Source organism: Haliaeetus albicilla, chromosome 19 (assembly GCF_947461875.1).
Source record: "Haliaeetus albicilla chromosome 19, bHalAlb1.1, whole genome shotgun sequence".
In the NCBI taxonomy this organism is placed as follows: Eukaryota; Metazoa; Chordata; class Aves; order Accipitriformes; family Accipitridae; genus Haliaeetus; species Haliaeetus albicilla.
This window is the reverse complement of record NC_091501.1, coordinates 7,932,734-7,960,351: the sequence shown is the minus strand read 5'-3', so window position 1 is coordinate 7,960,351 and position 27,618 is coordinate 7,932,734. Positions and strand designations below refer to the sequence as shown.

The window sequence follows — 27,618 nt, the reverse complement described above, 5'->3', positions numbered from 1 at the left end:
ATACCCGAACATATCACTACTTCGGAAACTATGCAAATGTGTAACACAGTACTCACTGCATCTCGCCTAGCATATTCATCCTCTCCACGGTACTGGGGCCACCCTGGCCCCCCCGGCTGGCCATGCCCTGCTCTGCCTGAGGGGATCTCCACTTGTGGACCTCCGATCCTGCTAGCAATTCCCACCTGAGTGAGGTGCTGTATCTGAGAACCTTAAAAGCAAATATTGTTTTTTCATCTTTATACACATCAAGTTTGTAGGGCAGACAAATGACAACATAAAACTTTGTTGGAAGCAGGAAACAAGAAGAAAGTGGAGCTCTGTTTCTGTGCAATTAATAAAAAATCAGCAGAAAGAAGGCTGTCAGTGTAGAATTAAAGAAGGAAAAGTTATGTGCATTTTGTGCAGTTCATTTGAGTGTGATGCTTTTCATTGCCACTGCACTGAAAGAAGAGATTGAGATACATGCATCTCAGACATGGACTACACTTCATTTCAAAAATATGCCAGCCCTTTCCAAGCAGTGTTTATTGAAAGCCCTGGCAATGCTTTCATGTAAATTACTTAGCAGCAAAGAGAAGACATTTGCTCCTGTGGTACACCTTGTTTGCATCACACTGGCAAGACCCTAACTCTCCAGACTGCTTTCTATTCCATCTCTCAGAAGAATAAAATACATGACTATGTAAGAGTACGGTTCTTTCAGCCTTGCTTTGTGGTTAAATATTAAACAATGCTGTCGTTGACTAACGAGAAGGTCAGAACACACTGTATCTCCTTTCAGCCTGAAAGCTAACCTCCTCCTTTCCCTTCCCTCCCCTCCCGCTGTTTTCAAAACACATGCAAGGATAGCCACCGCCATTAATTGCAAGAGACATGTAACAACATGCCAGCTTTCTTTTTTCCTGAATTTCCTCCCACAGGGAAACACGATTTATTTTATTATCATTACATTTTATTATTCATTATAAATGAAACGCATTTAATAACCCACAGAAACATAAGAGAAAATCTGTGTGTGTGTGCGCACGTGTATGTACAAAAAGGGAGGAAAAGACAAAAACAACACCGTGATTTACGTGATGGACAGGTAGGTCACTTTCCTATTTTCCTCTCAAAAATCCCCCAATATTTGCAAAGTTTGATATTTGCACATAATTATGCTGAAGGACAGGAATTAATCATCTGAATTGCCTCCAAACTTCAAAGCAAAATATATATGAACATTTAGAGAACAGTGTGAATCAGACAATAAAATTAAAACATTAAACTGTAACAGTCACTACATCCCTGTCACTCTCATTCATTTAACATTTACAGGGAGAGGACAGCAGCTATCAAAACTAGGACTCTGACATGAGTATACGATCAGAGTTCCAGTCTTTTTCAACTCCCCAGGAAGAAAACATTTCACTGGGAGAAAATTAACTGTGGTATTTGCATAAGAATAGAATCTTTTATTCTTAGAATCAGTGTTTGCTGCTTAAGTGCCATGTGATGTTAGAATCTTATTGACGATAGCATTGATGAGTGCTCTGGAAATTGTCTCACAACCGAATCAGGGAAGGTGATTTCATATGGGACAGCAGCAATAGATAATATCATCAGCACCTAAAAGATCCTGCTTTTATGCATACATTTCTAGGAAGAGAAATGAGAAATAAAGATGCAGAAAAGCATTAAAAAAATTTGGTATTTAGCAGACTGATTTGGGATGCATCAGTTAGCTCATTTAGCACAAAAGAAATAGTCGGCAGTGGAAAGTTAGCATTCACTGTACGCTCTGAAACAATTAAGTAATCTTACATTCTTAAGAGAATGGGTTTTTTTGAAAATACGCTGTGTGATAGCCAATGCTGGTAAGACACTAAAAAGGTGGCAAAGCATTGCCTTTTTCTGCAAGGTCCTATGGATGTGAAGTTAACCTCACTTTGTGATCATGGGGTTTTTTGGCAGTGAAGACAAGGACCACATTTCAAGTGTAGTAGCTGAAGGAGAATAACATCTTAATGGTGACCTCAGTGTAAGAGTAGATATGGAAAAGGATCAGTTATTTTAGTGTACATTCGACTTAAGTGAAGTGTACCTGCAGTGCTTCCAACCGGTCGTGGCCGTGCCACTGATGGCATTTCCTCTGAGTATATCCCTCTGGAAGAATACTGAACGTCAGGTGGCTGCTGGTCCGGGTGCATTAACTCTGCAGGTTGAAGAAAACCTGGCCCAAAGTTCTGCCTGTGGAAAAATAAGGACTCAAGATTACAATACGTGAATTGCCTAATTAGAAACAGTAATGCAGGTGTACCTCATACAACAACTCTTTATGATGCCTTTTAATATAAGTTTTAACCTTAAATGTTAAAGAAAATAATTACATCTGAGGAATATAGAATAGGAGCTAGAAACTAACAAAATTTCACACAAGTGTTTTTCACACGTTGCAGTCTCCTCAATGCAGAGAAAAAAGTCCACAGATCTTGTTTTCCCCTTGGGGAAGAAAAGCATCTTCTATGAAAAAAAACCTAGAAAAATAAGACTTCAGTAGTGATGTAGCTGTTTAACTCCGCAACAAATCTGATTCACGCAAGAGTTTCTGGGTACCCAGTTTTGGTCTAAATCAAACTATACAAATGGCATTACATGTATATTTCATGAACAACTATTGTCTCATAAAGCGTCTGGTAATTTTTCAGGAAATTTTCAAAACTTTGCCCTTTAAGATTCATCAAAATACTCAAAGCTGTCATTAGCACACATGAAGAGATGCAACGTATACTAAAATTAATGTTTCCTATAATTCAGGGTGGCGCTGGTAGTCATTGTTATTATATATTTACTGAAAAGAGTTAACAACAGAAACTGTCATCAGTCTAACTTCGTTAATTGTGCCAAGGTAATGGGACTTGTGAAAGAAACCCTATAATTCATTCACAGAACAGGAGTAGAAAAGGAGATGGAAATGTTGCTTTTCCTATGCTTTCTATTAACATATCTTAACCCTGGCATAGAGAGAATATATTTTAAAAGACTAATGGCAGCTGAGTTTTCAAGGATTATTGATTCTTGTCAATATGGTGGGGGTGTGGATGCCCAAACTTCAGGTTCTTAGGTTACTAGGCTAGTGTCTCTTAGACTCCAGGTATCATCAAAGAAGAGAGACACACTCTTCAAGAGGCATTCAGAGCAAAAGCTTAGGTTCACTGAATCATTTTCTGCAGGAGCCTCTCACTGGTGAGTACAAAGGAAGCAAAATGAAACAAACATCCTAAGTCAGGCACACAAAATTACACAAAGCAAGGACTAGGGATGAGTTTCATATGCCTTTTACCACAATGGCATCTAAGCCGTTCTAGGCTATGGACTGCAACCTATCCCGGTCCTTAAGACCTCAGTTTTACAGCCCTTTGTTCTACAGGAAAAATCCATGACTGCATCTAATTCAAACTATTCTTGATTTGTGCTTTATTTGGAAAACTAACCACCGTTGTATGACAGCCAGATAGCAAAGAAAGTTGACATAATAAATAGTCTAATAAAGCCAAATAAGAGCCTAATAAAGCACAAACAAGTAATTGTAAATGAAAGTACTAGGTACTTGGCATGCAGTATTAAATGGAGGAGGTATAAGGGGTTCAAGCTCCAACAATCCCACTGTGGAAGTGCCAGAACTTCCCCAGCTCCCTTACACACAATCCCACCTGTCCACTCAGCAGATCCAGAGGAAACCATTTCCAACCAGACTTAAAAGCTAGTTAAAATAAATGCTTGAATGAGTAGGTAACATTTAACAATACCACTTCTGTTACATTAATCACTGTAACCAGTAAAGGATATGATCATCTGGCCCTTTATGCCTGCAGTGCTGAGCTGGAATCTTGTAGCTCATAAATTACTACAAATTTTTGATGTTGTCCAAAGAAAATATTTTTTCAACATTACTGCAAATGTATTATTTTTGTGCCAATTTTTCAGAGGACACGGAGTATATCTTTTATTGCTGACGGGTTTGTACTTGAAAGGTGCACATTTAATAACCCATCACCCTCTCTTCTCTATCTTCTTTATAATAGATAGATATAGCTACTCTTTAAAAAAGTCAGATATCAACAGAAGAGTATAAAAATGGGATACAGCTCTGAATCTATATCATATAGGCTTTCTAGTGCTCCTTCCTATTTCCAGACTGAGACTCAGCCTTCAATTTATCTTTGCACCTTCAAAAAAATTTATTAATCTCCAGTTATTTAATTAAGTGGGGAGACACAGCCCCCAAAATCAATTTTACACCACTAATCCACTATGGCTAAGTATCTCTATGATGCAATATTCATTTTCTGGTATTGTATCTTTGCGTGGTTCATTGTGCCTTTATGTTTGCCTAGCTGTTATGTGACCTAGGTCTTTTACATTTAATTTTTTTTTTACCCGGGTTCGTTCCACGTCATTAAAGATGCTGACTACATTTGTACAGAGAAGGGAACAGTACGGTCACTCAACTATCATTCCAGGCATTGGATATTTAAGCCAGTGAACTATAACATTGATACACCTAATCATACCGACCTCTGGTTATTTTTCCTTCCTCTAATTGGTGCACTGTTTCTATCAATTTGTTTATCATTATCTTCTGAATTTGAGCATAACCCCCACTCCACAACCATGACAACTCCTTCCTTGTTTTCTATTGACCAAGCTTTAGGAAACCTTCTATTTTAATGAAAGTGTAAAGGCATTCTTCTTGTTAAGGTCAATGACCTTGCAGATTGTTAACTTCATCTGCCGGCACTGGCAGCACCAGCATTTGAACTATTAATAATGATGCCATTAATTTGTAATTTACAGAAATCCAGAGTGCCTGTGCCAAAGGTTGATAAGCTTCAGAACAAAAAATATGTTGCAAAGACACCATCTTGCTCAGGTGTATTAACATGGGTTACACCACTTTAATCTCATGATTAATTTCACACATTTTTCCTGAATGCATAACAGGCCAAAGAGAAAACCCTCAATAACAAACAATTGGTTATGCTTTGTGTTGGCAGTCTCAAAGCTCATAATCTTCAAGGTAACCTAAATTACAAAAAATATACTGCATTCATACTGTGTGCCATTTCATGTATGCTCCGCTCACACTGAAACTGTCACCTTCAACCAAGACCTAAATAAGAAAATGTGCTTACAGATTCCTCCTTTTCTAATTGGTCCTTCCAAAATCAGGTTGCAGAACAATGGATAAAGGGAAGTTCTTCATATCTATGTTACCATCAAGTTTCCAAGGCAGTGAAGACTTTAGGTGAAATCTAATGAATGACGTGGATACCAGTGGGATTTCATCTCACATGGTGAGCTGTAAGAAGGTGATGAGAGAGCAGCACGAGGCCACCTTTTTACCGCCTTGGCTGCAGCAGCTTGGAGAGGGCAAGACAAGTCTGACCGCAGTGGGTATCATGACTCAAAAGTCCACCTTCATGTGTAGTTAAAACACAGATACCAAATGTGGAATTAACAGTCACCTGGACAACTGTTTTTCTTCTCTTCATGTAATTCTCCCACAGCAAGGCCAGGAGAAGATGGAAAATTCTCCCCCACCCCCCGATTTTATAATAATAGGCCTGCAAGGTAGGCTTTCTCTGTGAAAGTCACCATGGTCTGTAATTTGTTCTCAACTTGGTTAAAAATAGAATGAATCTGCTAGTCATCTGAAAGCTTTTGCGAGACAGTGTTGCCCTGAGGTGAGAGTATTGGGAGAATTACATGCATCTGAGTAACAATTTCAGGCTCTCCAAAAAGCTGAAACTCACTGGTTTTACTCAATATTTCGAAGGGTATCTCTACAGCCAAAGGGCTAGAAACACATTTCTTTTAAATGGAGGCTTGAATTCCATACAGCATGCATATGTCATTCATGCTGCATAAATAAATTACACAGGCTGGATCTGGACTCCTGTCACTTCTCTTTTATACAGTACTTAGCATAGTAATATACCAGTGCTGGTAAGAACTCTGGAGGAGTTGCAAGGAAAATAATAAATGATAATTCTAATCAGTAAAAAGCTACCTTGGTAGGAGACCTGGTGCTGTTGGAGGAGTCATTCCAAATTCCACATATCTCTGTCAGAAGAACAAAAAAACCCCAAATTAAAACCAAAATGCATACACTGGGAAGTCCACTGTCAGCCTTTTAAGTGATGAATGGCAGAGATCACTAGGCCTGTATGTGTGAATTGATTGCAGCAATAAAAGCTTAGTTTTGCAAACCCAGAAGCACAAGAAGATCTGGGAATCACTGTTACAGTGGGCTAGCAGTCTCTTCTGTCTGGTCAGAGTCTTAACTTAATAACCTTTCAGAAATACTTTCTCTCACTTGCAGAAGATCAAGGGCTGCTCCAATGTCTACTTAGCTTAAAATTTTCAGCAAACCAAGCTTTGCATTTGGTCATCTCTTTATACCTCAACCAGCATCAGACTGCAGCAGAGACACCATGGGGCTCGGACTCAAAACTCCAATGGCATTACAAAACTTGTACTGAATTGTTGTGGAACTTGAGATGACCTAAAAGATTATCCATGTGTCTCAGTGCTCCATAAAATGCAAAAAATGATACACAGAAATACTGCTTCTCTACCCCTCACATCCTGAAAGCATTTGGATACCCTGCTAAAAAATATGACCAAAGCCCAGTACCTTCTTTTTTCATTGTCAAAATATGAACACGCATATATATTTTGCAGAAATGAAGTTTTACTCTTGGACATAACAGGACTGATCTGTGAAAGCTCATAACTGAGGAAAACAGAAATGTTATCCTAAAGGGGGACAAATCCTGTCTTCTCTTGTGGTTGGGATGGGAAAAGAATCCAAAGGGCTTAAAAAGCAAGTTCATCATCTTGTGACGGTCATTTCCAAATTCTCCTGGCACCAGAAACTGTTCCACATTTGTGATAAGTCCTGACAGGAAGGGCACAATAACAGTGACCATGGCTCAACTGGTGCTAACTACCTGCCCAGAAAAGCCTTTTAAATTGCACCACTCACATTAAATGGGTTGTTTACTGCCCGAGTTGGACCATAAGGTGATCCCCACTGGGTGCATGTGGTTCCCCTCCCTGCTCGAGCAGGAGTGTTGTTTACCGGCTGTCCTGAGGAGACCCCGGGTGGTGTGACGGCCGTGGAATTGGCTGCTTGGCTGCTGGGAGCCACCAGCGCAAAAGCATCATCCAGCAGCGAGTGCATGGTTTGCCGAGCCTCTTCAATGGATGGCTGTGGTGGGATGTACTGGGAGACTGAGTGGGAAGGCAAGCCAGGGAACTTCCCCAGATCAGCTGAAGACGATGTCTGAGGTTCAGGAGGCAAGTCTGGATCAGACTGGAGGAAATGGAAAGAAGGTGAAGGGCAGCCACAGAGAAGATCTAACCATGCAGCTTCCTAGTCCCTGTGGGCCTTAAGTTTGAGCTACATTTTCTTTGCCAGAACCACAATGAGATAAATGGCACGACTGCTGCTGCTGGACAAAACCTGCCCATTTCCCTCCCCACTTCTGCATGCACATATGCATGGAGATACAAAACACCAACTGTTCAAATACTTCATTCAGTGTGATTTGAAAGACTCTGATCTCAGATAAGGCAGCGCAGCTTTGTGCTGGAGTTACTCAGCTACAACAGAGATCTTGTGGTTTGCAAGCACATAACAATGTCATGCAGAGAGCATTTATTCCACCCAGAAAAAGACAATCAGCTCTGTCTACATCTTTGACTTCTCTGCAGCTTTTGCAGTTCTAAGAAATTAATTCAGTCTTTAGCTTACAACTGCCCATATCAGCAGTAATATTAAACAATTATTACCTCCTAGAAAAACACACAAAGGGAGCTGTTAAGCAACTAAGTGGCTACCTGCATGGAACTTGAACTTGGGTGCATCACCTGAATGGGATTCATACAAGTGCTTCATAGCAGCAATACCTGAGGCATGCATCACAATTACTACCTGAGTTCTTACCACATGAGCTTACTGTTCATCAGTAACAGCAAATTAAATGAGCTTTGCAACAGCAGACTTATTATCAAAGCTCATTCTTACTACTGCATGCACACTGCAAAATCAGTCGTCAAGACGCTAAAGCCTCTACTTCATCAGGAACTTAGCATTATGAGTACTGTCTCACTACAGATGCCAAAGGGGCTGAGCTTGCTGTGTGACTTGTCTTAATAAAAGAGCTTCAGATGATAATTCATTCTGCTGCAGCATGACATTAAAATCATCACACTGTTGTTTGAAGGCAGAGGGAAACTGCAGAAATCGACACTGTAGTCACCTGACTGCATATGCAGCTAATGGTGAAATTCTTAAAATTATTAAACCATCTTTCAAGAGGAAAGCTGTCCAGGGGTTTCCAATATTAGCATCAGGCTTAGTAAAGTCTGCTTAGAAGTGGTTAAAGGTACCTAAATACAGTTTGTGACATGGATATGATTGAACAGAAGCATTCTCCAGTGTCTTTGCCTTTTTTAGACAGGAAACAAAATTAATTTTCAAGACATTGTACTAGAATTGTTTCAAGTTACTGTAGTACAAAGATATGTTTCTCTTTCATTAATAATTAATAATCCACATTTTAAAGATGAGAGGAACTGAGTCTTCCACTCTCAGAGCAAAGGATGAAGTTTTCTGTAACATACAAATATATAACAACCAACAAATTGAACTAGAGTGAAACTACGTTCAAGATATTGCGGAACATGCCAAGTACACTTTCGTGTGCATAATACAGTGGCATTAATGAAAACAAGGTTTTGGTTCTTGGCCTCTTTAGTATCAAGGAATACTTGGCAGAATTTTACTGCTTAATACTGACAGACTGCCAATTAAATCCTTGTTTCACTTTGATTTACATGCTAACTAATGTGACTGAAACTAGCCATATAGACCATAGTCAGAAGGCCAAAAGCCTCCCGATATTGCAGCTGTCATTACAATTATCAGAACACTCCTGTCTTTCAAGAGACATACATACAATATATGCAGAATTATTGACTCCTGGAGGCCTTTTGTATGTCCCATCACTGTCAGTTGTGATTAACCTGTCCTTTTCTGCATCAGTCGGACTCCCATTTATCTGATGTCGCCGGCGCTGCTTGGGAGAACGTTTTGCACGAGAACTTAACAGGAAGAAAACAAAAGCGGAGAGAGAGAAAAAACAAACAAGACAAAGGTAATCACATTTCTTTTTGCAATTTTTGTTCTCATCTCATCAAGGTTGAACTCCTCTGCCCATTCCCTCCAAGTGATCCTTGCCTCAGCCCTGTTTCTCTTCCCTTTCCCAGCCCCATTAGTTAGCCTCAAATCTCTCTCTTCTAGCTTCTCCTAATAACACTTTCACTGGCAGCTCTCCAAACTGTCCCATTCCTCCCTCAAACTCCTTCTAGTGTCACCTCCCTCCTACATTCATCCTTCAAAGTTGTCCGTGCTCCAGCCCAACGCCCAGTACTTCTCCAGGCCCCCCAGACCAGTGGCTGACACATTTGCAGTAGCAGAATGACCATGCTGTCAACAAGGCTTTGTGCTTGGCATGTTGGCTTTAACCATACCAGGCAAACCAGCCGAGGAACCCATGTAGCTGGAGAAAAATCTACTTTCTATCAGTGCAGCAGCAGTCACAGGGTACCAGCGCTCCGGGAACAAACTGCCAGTATTCACAAGCCCTAAACAGAGCCCGGGGAGGACTTTCTCTGAAAATACAAGGCCAGGAAAGAAGATCCGTGAGGCTGCCAAATATGCCTCATTACCCAGAGGGAATACGTAAAAGGTTATCTCATTGATTTGTGAATTTGCCTTTAAAATTCAGAATCTTCATGCTTTTTACGTTGTTCAAGGGTTTCCTTATTTTGCATCTTTTCCCCCCTTTATAAAAATATTATTTCTTGCAGGTTATATTTTCCATGTATCTTTTTTTAGTGCTTATATTGCAATTTTGATCCTTCTACACCACACGAGAATTATTCAAACAAATAGCAGAGGAAATACTAAATTGTTTTAAGACAGTTTTCATACATTTGGGCTTATTTATTGAGAATTCACTGCTGAGAACTTGTAAAAGAAAAATTTGAAAACAAAACATACTGGCATATACTGAAATAAAAATGTTTAGAACCACCCAAACTTTTTCACCTAGATAACTCAAATTCAACTAGTGATCAAAATGATTTTAAGCTCTGAAAGTTCAGAAGTACAGGTTTGATGTACTTTGGACATCTTTGGACTTTGACTCTAAAAGAAAATTGTTCTTTCGCATCTTTGAAATCCCTACCTTTTCCTGGGCTCTATGAAGACAGTAGGCACACTGCCTCCAGGGTCCAAGATCTTGTCAATCTGCATCTGTGCCTTGCGATATATTCTGTGCTGTTCTTTGGAGTCAACCACCACCACGTCGTCCACCACTGGAAATTCATAATGCCCTTTGCGCTTGGCGCGAAGACGAATCTTATTGCGGTGATGCTCAATCTCAGATTTATGCCTCAGGGCTGTTTGTATCTTAAAGAAGGAGGGGAAAAAAAGAAAATCAACTGCATTTTTCTTTTGTAGTTTTTGCAAACAGAACTTTTTGCTCCTCTTCTGTAAACCTCTCCTCACCTCCCTGCCTGCCCCTACCTCCCTCCTCCACTTCCCTCCCTCCCCTAAATCTCTGAAGGATTAAAATAAGTCACACAATTTGAAAACACACTTTCTTTCTTGGATATTTTGCAGTATCCCCATTGTCTCCCCAGGTAGATGTACTATTATACACAATATGATTGCCAGCACAGCAGGTGCAATTAGGGAGAGGTGGTAGTTTGTTAACAAAAGGCAGGAGGAACACAAAAAACTCCTTCTGTCTGCCAGTAGTGACACTGCTCTGACAAAATAAGACTAACCAGTACAAGCTATATCTACCTTTGCTTGTCAAACAAAGATACATTTGATCAATAGTGTTGAACTCTGTCACCCATTCCCTTTACTGACCTTCATCAGGTAAGAAGCAAGAACTTAAAAAGCTAATTGAGCTCATAACTTGGTGTGTCTGCTGAGCACGAGAGGCTGCTATAAGCTATGCAGAAATGTAGCAGCAATACAAGGACCCAGGTCCCTAGATGAACATGGCATTATCAGCTCTATGTCTTCTTGCAGGCTGAGTTTTCATGCCCCTCTCCCACGTTTTTTTCAAATTCCCTGGAATGCATCTCATCATATGGGGAAAGCTATTCTAACACCATATTTTCAAGTCCTGGCCCAACACTCACTGAAATAATTCTTATCAATGGAAAACACTTGGGCACCAGATCAGGTATCAACAGCTGCTCTGCCTGTGCTGCACTAGTTCTGGAACACATCTGCAGCAGCAAATTAAAAACCAAATAAAAATTGATTTTTGCGTATTCTCTCATGAAAATCCCCAAAAAACAAAAAAGGGACATAAGCCAGACTTAAATCTTTACATTTATAGTTGGAATTATATGTCTTCTGCCCATATAATCAGATTTCTGTTTTGTGGCTCCTCTTGCCTATGTATATCAGATATATGTATTTACCGCTCTTCTGTAAGGTACTTAGAAACACAGTATCTTAATACTGTTAAGTTAAAGGTTTCAGTAATCTTCCACTATGAACTATGAGAAGAGGCCATCTTACACCCAGTACAAAACCAGGATGCAGGTACATGGTACTGTCAGGCAGCGTATGATGTGATTTTACAGCGCATTACCTTCTCTCCCCCAGGCATGCTCGTATTCTGCTTACAGTAACCTAAGCGTCAGAGAAAGCAGGAAGTTTCTTTATGTTTACTGTCAGATAAACACATCAGAAGTTGGAAGCAATGAATGTGCTGCAAATTCACACCCCAGAATGTCTTGAGATAACTTGTTTATATAACCCACATCCTGAGTTGCTGAAAAGTCAAAAGAATGGTGTAGAATGAAAACCAAGGTGGACCAGACATTCCAATTCTCATTAATTAACACAACTCTCGTAACTCATGTTCTGCTGACGAGCAAAAGGGTTGTAACACAAGGTATCCTGACCTTCAAATTTGCTCCTGTCTCAGTGTTTAAGTTTTGGTTTAGACTTCTCTTAAATACAGGTCAGATTATCTCCCTGGACGGAAACAGGATTATTCCTGTACCTTGTCACAATTCAACTCCTTAGGAACGAACAAGGAACTGATAACAAGAAACTGGATACTCTTCAATTCTCTCTTGGCTGGGCACACAGTTCTCCACAAACATTCAAAGCCCTTTAAAAATACCTCTTTATTAATTTTGTTGGTCTCTGCTACTCGATCAGAAAGCACTGAGTTCTGAACCGGAGGCGCTGCCATTGGTTGCATAGCAATCAGCTGGATCTTGCTTGGGACCCGTCTGCTGGCATCTGAGGAACGCGACATCCTATCCACATGTTCGAAGATAGAGGCTGAGGAGTGTTGCTCGTTTCCACTGCTGGTCTGAGGAGGTCCTAAATCACCAGAACAAATACAGAGTAAAGTAGTGCTGCTAGGGTTATCTCAGTCAAACGTTAAGCTCTACAGATGCTATGCTACAAGACTATGCCATGTTTTCCATCTGTTTTTAATTTGCACTATAGGCCTTCCAGCTGATTCACATTTAGTGTACAACAAGTTTACCCAGTGGTTTGCAAATTATAAACATTTTTCCATTATATTTCCAGAAGGTGAGCTGTCATTCTTTATTTCTGTAAATCGAGCTCTTGGCATTTGTAAACCCCCAAAATCTCAATCTACTTTACTTCATAAAAAGCAGTTCAAGTACATACTGCTAATGGTTCCTCTTATCAGTACTTAAGGAGATGCAAATTTCTTAAATGGAGGTTCAAAGAGCAATAGAAGATGTCTCACTGCAAAATGCAGTTCTTAACTGATAGGAGTGATATATGAACAAAACAAAAAACCCCTTAGAAATCCACAAAAAACACAAAGACTTTTACAGAGATTTTACTGATTAAAGCTTTTAAAGCACTGTTTTCTTCTCTGTGACAGGATCAACAGTTCACATAGTAATAAGCAAGCTGCACAAATATTGCCATGTTGTAATTTGTTGAAGAGGTTAAATCAACTCAAATACAATCAGCAAAAGACATTATAGAAACCAATACACATAAAAGTTGCAGCCCTGGTCCTGCCAACAGTTAATCACTTCAAAAGAAATGGGTCATATCCCTCAAAAGACTTGAAATCTGTAGGATCACCCCAGTGGTTTGCAGTTAAGCACATATTTAAGTATATTTGGCTGGAGTTAGGCTACAACAGGAACTGTTATGTGGATTAGGTTTGCAAAAACAGTTGAAGACTTGGAAAATAACCTTTTGTCTTGTTCAGATAGTAACACTGCAAATTCTCAAACTGCTTTTCACCATGAAATATAAGCAATAAGAGAATGCTATCTTCTGTAGAAGATCACAGTAGATGACTTGCTCCTTTGCTTCCCTCTTCTAGCTCAAAAAGGGAGCAGAAGACGGAAGGAATGGTACACTTCATTATATTCACAGCACATTACTTTTGGGCTGGAAAGCAATCTGGCCACAAGCTAAGCAAAATTCTTATTTTTCATATTTCTCAAACTTGATCAATGCATTGCCAAACGTACACATTTATAAATCTTATGCATCATTTATAATTGTGACTTTCCTGTATAAGTGTCCTTAAAAAGGTAAACAGTTCCAGTCAAGGTCTGTCCCATATGTTTTGCAAGACACAGAGCCTAAATGAAATATATTCATCTCTTTCCTGTAGCTATTGATATGTTCTTCACCATTTGTCAACTTCACAGCCCCATCTTCATGCATTTCTTAGAAGCATGCAAGCATTGCCTCAGAGAGAGGGGCACAAGATATATTAAGCAGTTAGTGTGAATCCCTCAGAGCGATCCTGCAACGCAATGGAAATCTGAATTTCTGCATCCATCTTTCCCGTTTTCCTCATACATTGTTTTTTCCAATCTTTCCATTCTAAAAGCAGCTCTCAAAGCTCACTGACCTCCAACCTAAATTTAAAGGTTATTTTCATATTACTTGGTTAGCAAGGTCCAATATATTCAATTATGCTGAGCATTCACTCTGAATCTTTATAACTTCATCCATAACCTTTCCTTCTGCACACATAAACAAGTGCTTGGCAGAGGCCTCTTAGCTGAAACTGTTCTTAAACTCATTTTGTAAAACTGTCCAAAAGTGCCAGTGTCAAATTTTGGTAAGGCTATACAGTAACATCATATGTTACTTTGTTTTGCAGGAAAGATGCACACACACAAAAAACCCCCATAAGTTGCATCTGACCTTTAAATCCTCTCTGCGTGCATACACTGAATGTGTCTATAAATAAAAACCAAGATGGAAGTATAGTGAAGTAGGTAAGAAAGCTGGGAACTGCACAGTGCTGTACACATACAACAAAAGGAGAAACGGTTTCTAACTCAACACATGGATGAGCTCCCTCATAAGTTTTGACAGAGCAGAGTTCTTATATTACACTATTGTCCATGGTTAGAAAATCTTCCTTATAAAGCTATCAGATGGCACTAGATGAATGAAATTTTGATCTCAGACTAGACAGCTGAGGCTGAAAAATAAGAGAGGAATTAATACCCAAATACTGGGCAGAACTTGTTTAAACAACAGCTAGTCCATATAGGTCACATGTCAGGATCAATGTTCATCACTGTTCCCTGGGTTGAAACTACTAATTGAACTGAAACATCAGGAAAATTAATTGCTCTGCAGGAAGCTATGATTTCATATGAAAACCAACACAGTTGGAGACAGAGGAAGGCTATTGCTTCCTGCACCCTCTTGAAAGAAAAACAAGAGACACGGCAACCAAGGTGCATAAAGCCAATCCAAAATCAGGTAAAGTTAGTGGGAATCTTCCACTTATCCACTAGTATTTGAATTATGCCACAGGATGCAGTTTCAGATAAATTTCACACAGTTTCTTTGTATCCCAATAGATTATGTCCCCAGGATGCAGCTGATGACTCTCATTAGTTACCTGTACAGACCCAACAATAGGAAGCATCATAGCCAGCCTTATATCCGTCCTTCTCTACTGTTATATGATGGAAGCTGCTATCAGAGGATACAGTTCTTATTTTATCACTAGATATGGTATGCATTCTCAAAGACAGTGTTTGCTTTTCTCCTGCCCCATCTTTGCTATGTCTCAGTCCTGACCAGAAAAACACTAGTTCAGGAGAAAGTATCTGTGCTTCCTTGCAGCTAGCTTGTCTTTGTCTCAGGCTTCCAGTAAAGACACTAACAACATCTCTAACTTGTTTATACAAAGCTAGTTTCAGGACCAACAGCTGCCTCAGTTTTGCTTCTTTCACAGTGATGTTTTCCTCAATAATTTGAAAGAATTGGGAGGGAACTAGAAAAATGTGCCTAAATTGGATGACTATAATTTGTATTACTGAGAATTTTTTTATACTTCAATAGCTCAAAAGCAATTATGTTTTTGGAGACTCAGAAGACAAATCCTTCCACCCTTAAGATATAATCACAGCTACCCCAGCAGCTTTATTCATATTTGTACTCAACTACCAGCTTTGGTTACTTACCCACTCTGTTTGGTCCTGACAACATACAGGAAAAAGAAGAGACAACACAGTAATTATTACAAATAATTCAGCTGGAATGGCAACTGGAAAAAAACACAGCAGTAAGATGATTGCATTTACTTTTGAATGAAATGCATGAACTTGGATCAAACTGCCAAGACTCAGCTGCACAAAAAGGGAGCTGAATTTGCCGTTTAACAGAGAGCTCTCCGCAGACAGTGCCTCCAATTCTGAATGCTAAAAATAGTCCCTATGATTACCAAACTAGAGGCACCAAATGCTGAAAAAAGTATATTTGATCCAGTAAAGGCATGATAGGTAAAAAGGACACATTTTACACAATATCCTTGTTGCTTTTGCCAGATAATTCAGATGCAGCAATAGCTAACACTTCTACACCAAAAGGAATGTTAATGTTAAACCTTACATAAAGTTTTAAGCCAGATGGAAAACGAAGAGATAAAAATGGAGTTCCCAGGTAAGAAGAAATGGGAGAGCACTAAATCAGGGCAACAGAATTGAAGTCAGATACGTTGGAGCAACTCATAAACCGTCGTGAGATGAGCATCATTGTTTTCCTATACTTTTACTTGGACATGATTTCTGGTCCTTAGAGCAAACCTAAGGCAGTGAAAACATACATAGCATCGGTACAGTATCTTCTTTTTGTAAATTGTGTAAAGCACATACACACTGCCTGCTGAATTATTAGGAAGTGTAACTTTCTAATCCCATTAGCAGATCCTGTGCTTTGTTTTCTTACGTGTTAATTACAGAGGAAAGCCTGCTCTTGCTCTTCCAGGAGTAGTCCACATTATGAAAGTTTAAGAATCTTACATTATTTAACCTGCTGTTTACCCACCCAAGAACTAGCAGTTTATATAAGCTATCTTACATATTCCTCAATCTCATTTGTTCAACATAAGCAAAAACTGAAGATTGTCTGCTATGACCTGAATTTCACTGGCACTGCATTTCTCAGTAGGCATCTTTAAATCTCAGCTGGTATTTCATGGAGTATGTGGAAAAACATTCAATATACCGAAGAGACTGCTCACAATGTGGTCAATATTTTATTCTTCTCAGTTTCTGCTGCCATCAAAGGCACGTGTATTAAGAACAGATGGGGATATCACAAACTACTTCACCAGATATTCAGTATCAGAATTTTCTTTAGGAAGAATATTGTGATTTAAGGCAAAGACCTGGTAACTAAAACCTCAAGCAAGGAGCAATCCATCTAAACCCGAGAGGCTCTCAGAAAAAAACACTTAGTGTTTGTGTAGGCACAGTTAACCACACACTTTTAAACAGGGAAAGAATTTACAATAATGTTTTAATTAAAAAATGAAAGTGGGTTTGCAATGTTTTATCAACTTTTCAATGAAGAAAATTGGGTACCTCCAAGATAAATGGTGGCACTTTAACTGGAAGGAAGATGGTTCTTTACAAAAAAAATTCACTGTTATTAATGTATTAGCACTGGATTGTCACCTTTCTAAAGCACAATCATGAAGGAATTTTGATGTCTGAATTAGAACTTATTTGTAAAACTTATACCTCTCTGGTCTCTTTTTTTTTAGTCTCACTTTTTCGAAGTTATAGTTACATACCCATGCTGTATCAAGTCCTGCTGTGACCTCTACTGCCCATGCAACTGTCTGCAAGATTGCTACCACAAGAGCCACGATTAGGCTTAACTGGAAAGAGGTTTGCTGGGGGTGTGTGGGATAGAAAAGGAGAGAAGATTCATTCCTGCTAAGCCATTAGTTTCAAAAACTTGCTGGAATGAAAGGAATGTGTAGCTCTTCAGTTTCAACAGAAGAAACTAAACCAAAAAGGAAGAAAATTTTCTGCAACACAAACCAGAAAAATTAACAGCCAAAGATGAGTTTAGAAAAGTTACAGCACTAGAATAACTCTTCAACCTAAGCAAAGCACTGCTTGTGCACACAAGAAAAAAAAAAACAAAAGTAACAAACCCTTCTTCACTGCTCTGCGTGGTTTACCCTCGTTTGCAACAGTTGGTCTTGCAGTTTCTTCTCCTGTCTCTCTCCCACTGGATTGTTCACTTGCTGTGGAGTCAGCATCTGATGGAGAAACTCTGCCACAAACATTAAAAAACAAACAAGCCAACATGTAACATAAGTTTGCAAAGGGGCACAGTTCTCACATGCAAAGAATCCTGTGCTAAAGTATCTTGTGAAGACTGCTTATATTTTCCTCTGTTTATAAGTAAATTTATAATAAATTATCAGTTAGATATTAATTGTCATGATGTTACTGTTGTTGCATGTGAAAACTGACTGCAACAGGATTCACATGTGACAAGATTATTAACTAATCTTTCCTTTAAAATACACTTCAAGAAAAAACTCTGCATTCATAAACAGCAATTTACTTTTCAGACAGAAAAGAATTCTAATAGAAATAAGAAACCTGCTCAGATAAATAGTCTGATATTCAGACTTGCTAACTTGGTGTTCTCTTACTAACACTACAAGTCCATCTGAATATTTCCTAACTAGTTAAACGTAAGCCATTCAGAAATGCTACTTTTATGTATTTATCCCATGCAGTCATGAGATTCTTAAAAACATCTGTTACCTACAAATTACAAATCTCAGTGTTCATAATATTTGCAGGTGATTACAGAAAAAATATAAAGAAATACTGTGATTCTCCTCAACAGAATATTTCAGCTGTAATTTTATTCAGATAGCATAAAAATAGCAAAAATATATGGCATATACTACCACCCAGCTAACACCAAAGCCTGCCTTTTCACATGGGATCAGCCTTTGTGATAATGTCTCTAGTGACCATTTTGTCTTGTGAACATTCATACTCTGTTCCTGCAGGGAGTTAATCACTGAAAGTGTGCACGTGTCTGTGCGTTAACCTTGTTAAGTGCAAGATTTGCTTGGGCTAGATGAATATCTGAACTAGTTACTGAGGGTCTTGGCTAAACATCAACCTGCCACACACTAAGATAACTATAAGTTCATTGAGAGTTAAAACTACTCCTTGCAGCAGGCAATGCTCTGAATTCAACTGCCCTTTTTCTCCTCCCCAAACAATGCACTGTTAATTGAACTCTGTCTTTCACTCTTTTCTGCAGGACTGTAACACTAGGAAGTCACATCCCAATTAAAAAAAAAAAAAAGCAGGGGAAAAAAGGAGAAATGGTTCTCAATGAGCTTACAGATTTGCACTATTGCATCTCTTCCTCTTTTCTAAAGTGGAGAGGGTGGGCAGAGCTACTGTCTCCATAACCTTTGTCTTGGTTCAGCAGAGTATAAGGCTGGAGTTCTTTTTCCAGATCTGCTACTGACTTTGTTTCACCTCATTCTTCTTTGTATTCCTTCATACTCTTTTCTCAGTCTATCTAAATTATCATTAAGTAAATTATTGGAACTTAAGTAGTGCTGAGCCAACATCAGTCATTGTAAGCGCTGAGGAATATGCGGTTGTATCCTCTCAAGCCAAAACAACAGGTCCAACTCTCAGCTGGAGCCTGAAGATGTTGTGCTTTCTACACTCAGTTGTTTTTCTTGTTTGTTGTTTTTTTACAGATACAGAACATGTACTCGCATCACCACTGTACTTCCCGGCATGCAACATACAGTCCTGAATTGCATTGTGATGAACCGAGTTCTGTATTTCCTCACAAAACAGAAAACAGCTAAAACCAACATAACACACTACGCTATCATTTCACATTTCAACTTCTGCCTCAGGGAATAAATGTTTTAAATCTCAAGCTGACATGGGCATGTCAGCATGTTAGGGAGATGATGGTAACATCTCCATAGTTAAGCCTAAAGGGAGATTTGCTCTTAAGGGAGGATGAGGGAGAAGAGAGAAATTCTCTTTTGAAAACATTTTGAAGTGTTTGAATTTAGATGCTATTAAAAAAAGAAATATCTTTGTTCCAAATTTGATCAATGATTCATTATTGTCTTCAGGGGAAGCATTAAAATGTTGGCTTCTGAAAATTTTTCCTGCTTCATTTTCTGAATTATTCTAGATGAAATACAGTAACAGCCTCAAGTGTAAATTTACTACTTATACTATGTGCATGTGAGTATAGATACCTTCCCCTCCCCCTAAATACCATCTCTGTCTTAGGCCACTTTTGAACTTTTTAAAAGAAACACAGAAACGCTTGTCCATCTGATTTATATTAATTTGTTTTAATTTATTGAAGACACACCAAAACAAGTTAGCTAATTTTTCTTCCATTATTTTCCAGTTTTGCCCACCTTCCACTGTACCACTGGAAGTCTACTACTTGCAGGGCCTATAGGGAGTTAGGAAGACAGGCTCAGCATCTGGGAAGGTGGAAACAACTGTACAAAGCCCATGTGGGGAAGATGAAGCAAGGATCTTAGGACAACTGGGGCTTTAGAGGAAACACAGAAGGTTGAGCAGAGGAGCAAGCTGTGTCACAGAGACCTGCAGCTCAGGAAGAACCACCATTAATTTCTTTCTAAGCTCATTCAACTCTGCCCTTGGTTGTTTTTTTTTTTCCTCCCACTGTGCAATAGCATATAGATAAAAGACCAGGGGATGCAGAACTAGAGACAAAGGAGTGCAAAAACATGAGAAGGGGGGAGAAGAAGAAGAATTACTGGAAAGTGGAGCACAGAGGAGATCCGCAGTGAGGAACTGTTTGTGACTCATCACAGCACTCCTCAGGGCTCCATTTTTTTCCCCACCTATTACCTTCCCACTTACCCTTTTTTTCTTTTTAATGCACAGATCCTTCTTTACTGCGTAGCTCTGTTACAGCACCTATCCTACAAACACAATCTTTTCCAGCAAGACACATTCACATAATTTGCTTATTCAAAAAAGTTCAGAAATTACTGCTGAAGGTTGACAGACACTTCTCCACTTGCACAGCTGTAAACTATCACTCCTCTTCCTGACCAAAGCTGGTTTGCTATGAGAGCAACCACATTACCACAAACAAAAACACTCAGGCGTCTTCTCTGAATTTTGGGAGATACTGCTTATTTCTGAAAATTCCAACTTATCATACATACATGGATCACTATTAATATTATTGAAACACACTGCTATTCGTCAATGGCTTTCATTTGTTTTTAACCACCCGTAGCCTTTGTAGCTAGAGATCACAACAAAGAGAGTGCATCAGAAAATACATACTTTGTGTTTCCACTAAACAAGCAATGACTTGACTCCAGCTGACCTAGTAGTGTCTTAAATACCCCTCTTAACTGGGCATGTTGCCTTTAAGAGAAAAACTGACAGTAAATTCTCACAACCTTGTACTAACGAGTAGTGAGGCATAACTCTGATGGCCCACTAGAAAATGCAAGTCCAAGAGCTCGAAACAATTCTTTCCACCGAAATATTTTTAAATACAGTAATCGCCAGCCATTAATAAACTGTCATCTACTACAATTTGTTTTATGTCTATGAACTGACCTCCCTCTGTGTCGAACAGTCTTTGAAGGCTTTGAGGAAGTCTTGGATTTCGGGCTGGCCACATCTCCATTTTCAGATGGGGTAGTATCCTTAATAGGTCCTGGTAAAGGAGCTGGCTCATGGATAATCAGGACATCATCTTTATTGTGCTGGCCCAGATGCTGCTTAGCAAAATCAAAGCCTTTCACACTGGGGGCTTGTAGCTGTGAGAGAAGAACAAAGACAAAAAACAGGAACCATGAGTGACAATCAGTACAAAGGCTTTGGTTAAGATCTGCAAACAATGGCCACTAGGAGGATAGTCAGGCTATGGTAGTGTCAGGAATGAACATGAAAGCTGCAGGGAAAAGAAAAATAAACCCCACAATTCTGTCATCTTACTTCAGTGCAGGACACGCAGTTTAAAACTGCAAATCAGCAAATCTGGTAAAAAAATAGGCTTCTGTTGCTGCTACATCTTTTCCATCTATTTCTTCAGATTTAATCATTGTGTGAGGAGCTTTTTGTGTATTTGTGGGTGCAAGGCCATAGACACCTGTGTACTGACTGAAATGGTTACCACTGCCAGGTTATCTTTCCATTTCTTCCAGTCAAAATGAGTGAAGTGAGTTCAAATAATGAGTAACATCACTGCTGATCTTCCTCATTTTGAGCTCCCCAAACCTGCAAGAGTCTGGGAGTGCTTGTACAAACACCTAGTTCACATGATGAAAGATAAACATTCTGCAGATTGAAGTTATACGGCAGACTGGCAATGACTTTTCAGCGAGCATAGATGCTTCCAGAAAAGAACTGAAAATCTAGCTCTTAGGAATTTCATACTGAATAGACAGAAAAATATATAAAAGGCTTTGGAGTTTAGAGAAATTAGATACTTATCCGAGAGATCTTATTAAGGGATTATGGATTCAATGGACGTCTTGCTTGAGAAAGACGCAGAACTGGGCCTTTCATTTTCATAACTGTATTTATAAAAAAGCTAATCTCACCTTGTCAATGACTTGATTCAGACTTAATTCAATGAATCCTTCAAGTTTCAAGCCCTCCTGCTGATTTTTGGGGGCTTTGGAATAATTAGAAATTCTGAAGAACTAATTAAGAGATAGCTTTTCTTCAAGTCCCACTCAATTTTATGTAGGTTGGTAGTTGAAAGTAGAAAGAAATGTTGACAACTCCAGTTTTCAAAGTGCATACACACATACCCACTGCACAGCACACATAGAAAACCCTCTGTGTGTTCCTAGAGCTGATTTCCTGCAAAGTGAAGAATGTGTTGGAGTGTGTTTATGGGTGCGTCAGGTTCCAGATGTTTAAATGAACCCCCTTTCATTAGGCTTGGCATGCCAACATAGCTAACTACAAACAGACTTGTCTGATATCATGCCAAAGATAAGCTTGCCTATGGAATAATCTGAAACAATCTCTTCAAAATATTTTCTCAGTAAGCAAACATTTTCCAAATGGTTCTTAGGATGTTATAGTAGAGCAAACTGCCTATTTAGACCAGTAGATGGCAATAAAAGCTCTCCTGTAAAAGCCAACAACTATCTATCTAAATGGTTGAGATTTTGGACTTCTTTTCTCACAAAATGAGTAAGCTTATTATTTGAACAGATCTGGATGTCTTCCACTATACTCCATTTTTCTTGGGCTTTATGACAGTCCCTTCAATTCAGCATTATAGGTGATTCAATTACTGAATTTATGTAAACAACTGTAACCACTGATTCAAAAAGGCACTGTTAAGCCAGACCAGGTGAAGGTTTCTCCATTTTTTGAGTCATAGTCTCCTAGTGAACCTTTCCTCAAACCTCTCCCCCTTCAGAGTTGAATCACTGTCTTCAGGATCTTGCTCACTTAAAAAAACACCCCAAAACTCCATGACTTCCCCATTCCAATACTTCTGAGGAAGAACTTTTCACTTCCGCTGTCAGAATTATCATGCCGGCTTGCAGCGCTTTGATTACTGAAACTCCTCTTAGTTACCCCTCCTCCACCTCTGATCTGTTTGACATTATATCTATTCCCTTTGAAGATATTCCCGTGTGGGACACTTCCTGTGAACCCCTTCAGTGGTTTCCCTTCTTCTAACCCTTTCATACTCCACCTTCATACCTATATAGCCCTGCTGCTGATGACTTCCTCTATTGCACCCGATTCCCCTCCATTGCCTCCAGCCCCCTTTGCTCCAAAGATGATGAGAATCTTCACCACGTGCTGGGCACAATTCTTTCCCAAAAACATTTGGTGGTGCTCTACCCTTTCCTAAGCACCCTTGACTTGACCTGCAGAGTCCCTACTGTTTTTTGAATAGTGTGACAGGTGGGGTGGGCAAGGACAACTGAAGAGACAAACATTCTAGCAATATTGGTATTACTAGTATGGTTTTATTAAGATTGTTGCATGTCCGAAGCATGCATTTCAACATATCTTAGAGTTAACTCTGGCATACTGGGTTTGTAAACCCTCTGGGGAGTAAAGCAACCAGCAAAAATATAAATTTTTAATCTTTTAACTTCTAATAGTCTTATTCCTAGCTGCAGTCTAACATAACCTTTCGTCTAAGCACAGTTACAGGAACAGATATATTTACGTGTACATGTATGTACACCATAGCATATGTACGCACAAATGTTTATCTGCAGACAGACCACACAGAAGCTGAATTAAAGACTGTTAGTATTGCAAAGACAAGCACTCAGACTGTAAGAAATGGCACAGTTAAGATGGTCTGAACAATCAGAACTGGATCCTCTCGTGCATAGGCGTTGCAATGGAACCTTGAATTACAAAATCATAAATTCAGTTCTTCCATAGGAACCCTCTTGCTTGCTCCCACCCTGCTGGATCCTTGGCATAGGCTGGGCCTTCTGCCGTTAGTAAAAGTTGGGTAGAATATGTTATTCGTAGAACCAGGATACCTACCTCATTTCATGCAGAAGCTGGCAAATGTGTAGTGAAAGAAGGAGGGAATGTAAGAGGAGAAAGAATGTATTCTTTTACGCACATCTGCAGCTAGGCTGGCTAAGACTTTGCCAATGGATTTCATGGATGCTTGCTGGCAACAGAGGACCAGCAAGTCTCAGGTATCAGCATCCCAGGCCTCAAGAAGCATTCACCCCAGGCACCACAGAACCTGTGGCTCTATTTTCCTAAAGCTGCAGCCAGGTAAACTCTTCATCCGGTCTTCCTCTTCCTTGCCAGGCAGAACCAGTCTCTCCATCCCACCCTCTTGCCCCTGTCTCCCTCTGCCTGCCAGCTGCCAGTTCCAGTTTACACTATCCAAGAACCTGAGGCTCATTGCTCCTTATTCCTTTACCTGGCCTCTGTGTACAGCAATAGAGAAAAAAAACCCCTCTCAGCTTTTAATGTACAGCTCTACAGAACTTATATCTGCAGAACAGGTATAATCCTATGAGAATTTAATTGGTAAACCTCTAACAAGTCTCTGTCAATCCCATGCAAACATTTTCCCAAAGGTTTAAAACTTAGTCAGAAATGGGCAATTCCCCACAGAATCACCAAAAGCATTTGCCTCACATGAAACAACTTTCTGGTTCTGTTTCCCTTCCTTCCCTACCTTGCATGCCCAAAGGCTGAGAATATGCACTAGAGCTTCTCCAAAACGATTTTTAAAATTTGGACAGAGCACGCTGTTCTCTCTTAACCTTATTCTTTGAAAGAAGCAGCTCTTCTTACCATCTTAAAAAAAAAGATTCAGCATGAAACTGATACTTGAGTGGAAATCTTTGGCCTGAATGGTTCAAATCTTGCAGAGTTCTGTGCAGCCAAATAATAACATTACTAGATATTTCCTGCTAAAAAAGCTTAAGTCGTCACTAGCAGCTCCAGCCAATATATGAACAGTATGAGAGACTATATGTATGTGCACATATGCATGTTTGTGCATATGAATGAAAAAACATAGTAGAAAAATATAACGTGAAAACACATATACAAAAAAAGTGATACCTGACTGAATATGAAAAGATGGTTCTCAACAAAAAAATTTATAAAATGACTTATTAAAAACAATACCCATTACTTGAGAAATGGAAATACTGATATGATTACTACTGCAGAAACAACACTGACAGAAACCCACTTTGTTTTCTTAAAAAAAATCTACACTTCTGATACCTCACCTCTTAGACCATGGCAACATTATGACTTTAACTGAGAACTGATGCTAACCAAAACCTACACTTCCAGTGAAAAGTGTCTGAAGGACACTGAAACACAACTCTGCTTTCTGCAAGACTAGACGGTCAGATCACAGACTCAGCAAAACAAAGGAATAGTGTCGTTCCAGACACTGAAGAGGTTTCCTACATTTCCTTATGAATTTCTGTGTGCCACCTGCCACATTCCTTTTCTTTATAGCAAGTTACATAGTGTAACAGATTGGATAACCTCTGTTCATCTTAGGACAGGTAGTCAGAATACCATGTGTGGATCAGCCATCTACTACTCATAAATTAACCACCACCAAGGAAAGAATACAATCTCTTCTTAAGAGTACGTTTGTGCTGATACCGCTACCTGTTCAGGTGCTGAAACTAAGCCTCTTTTTACCAGCCTCAAGTGCCTTTACCTAAGCCTGCACAAAATCAGTATTAGCAAGGATTTCTTGTTTTAAATGCAAGTTGTTAGAGAAGTTTTTTGTTTGTTTTATCTGTATATATTTGTGAAAGGGAAAAGATAAACTATTTTCAAGCTTACCACCAAAATGAACTTGCCTAAATTACCATATTCATAAAACATTACATTATTATACAGATGCAGAACCTGCTGAAAGTTAAGGAGAAGATGATTTCAAATTGGTAAGTCAAGACAGTGCTTTAATTCTATTGTTACATACTGAATAAAAAAAAAAAGTAGTTGAAGCTCAATTTGTAGAAAAATCAAATCATTTCTGCAGAAGCCTACAAAGTCTGTGCACCTTGGTCAAGACTTATTCCATGAAAGCAGCTAATAGTTCCAGTACTGTTCCAGTCACCGAAATGTAACATGGCTGCCAATATATTGTTTTGCTAGATGCAGAAACACACCAGGAATGTCAACAATCTGTTTTCTCAAGAAAGTAAATACCGTACACACAGGTCAGTGAATAATTTCAGCAGAAAGCAGAGGAGAAGAAATACAGGTACTCAGAGTTCTTCCTGTAGTTTGTAAAAACAGCATTTGAATTTGGACATAATATGAAGAATAATGTATTAAGACAATTTTCTATTGATTTTATACCACAGTCTTGCCTTGTTCCTTTTAGAGATAGACACATTGAGCAGAGGCTGTTAAAATACATTTCAAAGGACACAAAGGAGCTAAGCATGATTTCAAAAATAATACTTTAGTGTTAGTACATAATCTATGAACAGGGCAGGAATACCTGTAAAGAAGTCCTGCAGACTTATGACCTTACTAACATGCTAGCACATGGAATGCTACAAAAATACCAGGATAAAGAAACTTTACAGAAAAAAAATATGTTTTCAAGTCTATGGTTTAAATGCAGCAAGGCAATGAGAATCAGTGTTCTTAAAATGAATGTGGGTTGAAGATGTAAGTCAGTCTGATTTAGGACGGCTTAAAGCTATTAAACATCACAAACTGCCTTCCACAATCTGAGATTCACACCACCAAACCCTTCTCCGTATTCCCAGTGCACCATAGCATAAGTGTGAATTCACTGCATTACCCTCATGATGCACCAGTAAGGACAATTATTTGCAGCTGCTAGTGTGCTTGCGGGGGTGGTCTTGATTTTAATCCATTTTTTTCACCATGCTTCTACTATCCCATCCAAGATGTCACCTACTTCTTCCTCCCACAAAGACCATTCATCCATATTGTTCGCAGTGACCGTTCAATGAGATATTTAAACCACCTACCAATCTACCCATAAATAAGAATTTAGAAGTACTGAGGCATGTTAACCTTTCTCAGTCTCATTTTCCTATTCAGCTCATTCTTCTACTATCTTTCCTACCTCCTATCCACATAAGCATACCCTCTGTATTTTTGTTTACATTGCTGTCCTTCAACACAAAACCCTTTGGGATCATAGCCAGGGACTGCCTGTAAAGTATGCATACAAATTATACATGCGATTCAATAACAATAATGCATATCTGAGCTAAGACACAAGAAACCTTTGTTGATGAAAAAAGCATATTAGAGGATCACATAGAAGCAGAGTTCCGTCTCCATAGCCTCCCTCAAAATACTGAAAAAAGACTCTTCTGTATTTCTCAAGGTCTTTTTGTACCATTGACACAATTCCCCTATGAAATGGGATACGATGCAACCAACTTTTGCCATAAGCACAAACTCTTTCCTGGTCTACTTTTAAAAAAAAAATACTAAGCATCACTGAGAAATGTGCAGAGGGATCCTTCACTGCTGCTGGTTTAGGAAATGTTTTTAAGCACCAAAACAAAAAATGTCTCCAATTCAATTTAAATACCTTCACTTATTACTGTGTTCAGATGTAAAAAGAAGTGTATGTGAAATGGCAGTTCACTATATTGCCTCTTAGGTGGGATGCCATCACCCTCCCATTAC

At 39.1% G+C, this 27,618-nt stretch overlaps 1 protein-coding gene across 5 annotated transcripts in view; it reads right to left on the bottom strand.

Annotated features, from left to right (window-relative positions):
* Nucleotides 1-27,618, bottom strand: part of KIAA1549 (KIAA1549 ortholog) — a 152,174-nt gene that overhangs the window by 6,685 nt on the left and 117,871 nt on the right. The window contains exons 11-20 of one of the 5 annotated variants that reach the window (XM_069807502.1): nt 21,055-21,257; nt 17,580-17,701; nt 15,598-15,612; nt 12,276-12,481; nt 10,305-10,528; nt 9,012-9,156; nt 7,034-7,363; nt 6,056-6,108; nt 2,087-2,232; nt 57-211 (exon numbers count right to left, since the gene is read on the bottom strand). In XM_069807502.1, coding sequence (XP_069663603.1) covers nt 57-211; nt 2,087-2,232; nt 6,056-6,108; nt 7,034-7,363; nt 9,012-9,156; nt 10,305-10,528; nt 12,276-12,481; nt 15,598-15,612; nt 17,580-17,701; nt 21,055-21,257 — 1,599 coding nt within the window. The remainder of the gene's footprint in view (nt 1-56; nt 212-2,086; nt 2,233-6,055; nt 6,109-7,033; nt 7,364-9,011; nt 9,157-10,304; nt 10,529-12,275; nt 12,482-15,597; nt 15,613-17,579; nt 17,702-21,054; nt 21,258-27,618) is intronic. The other 4 variants (XM_069807504.1, XM_069807507.1, XM_069807503.1 and 1 more) reach the window with 4 other exon arrangements.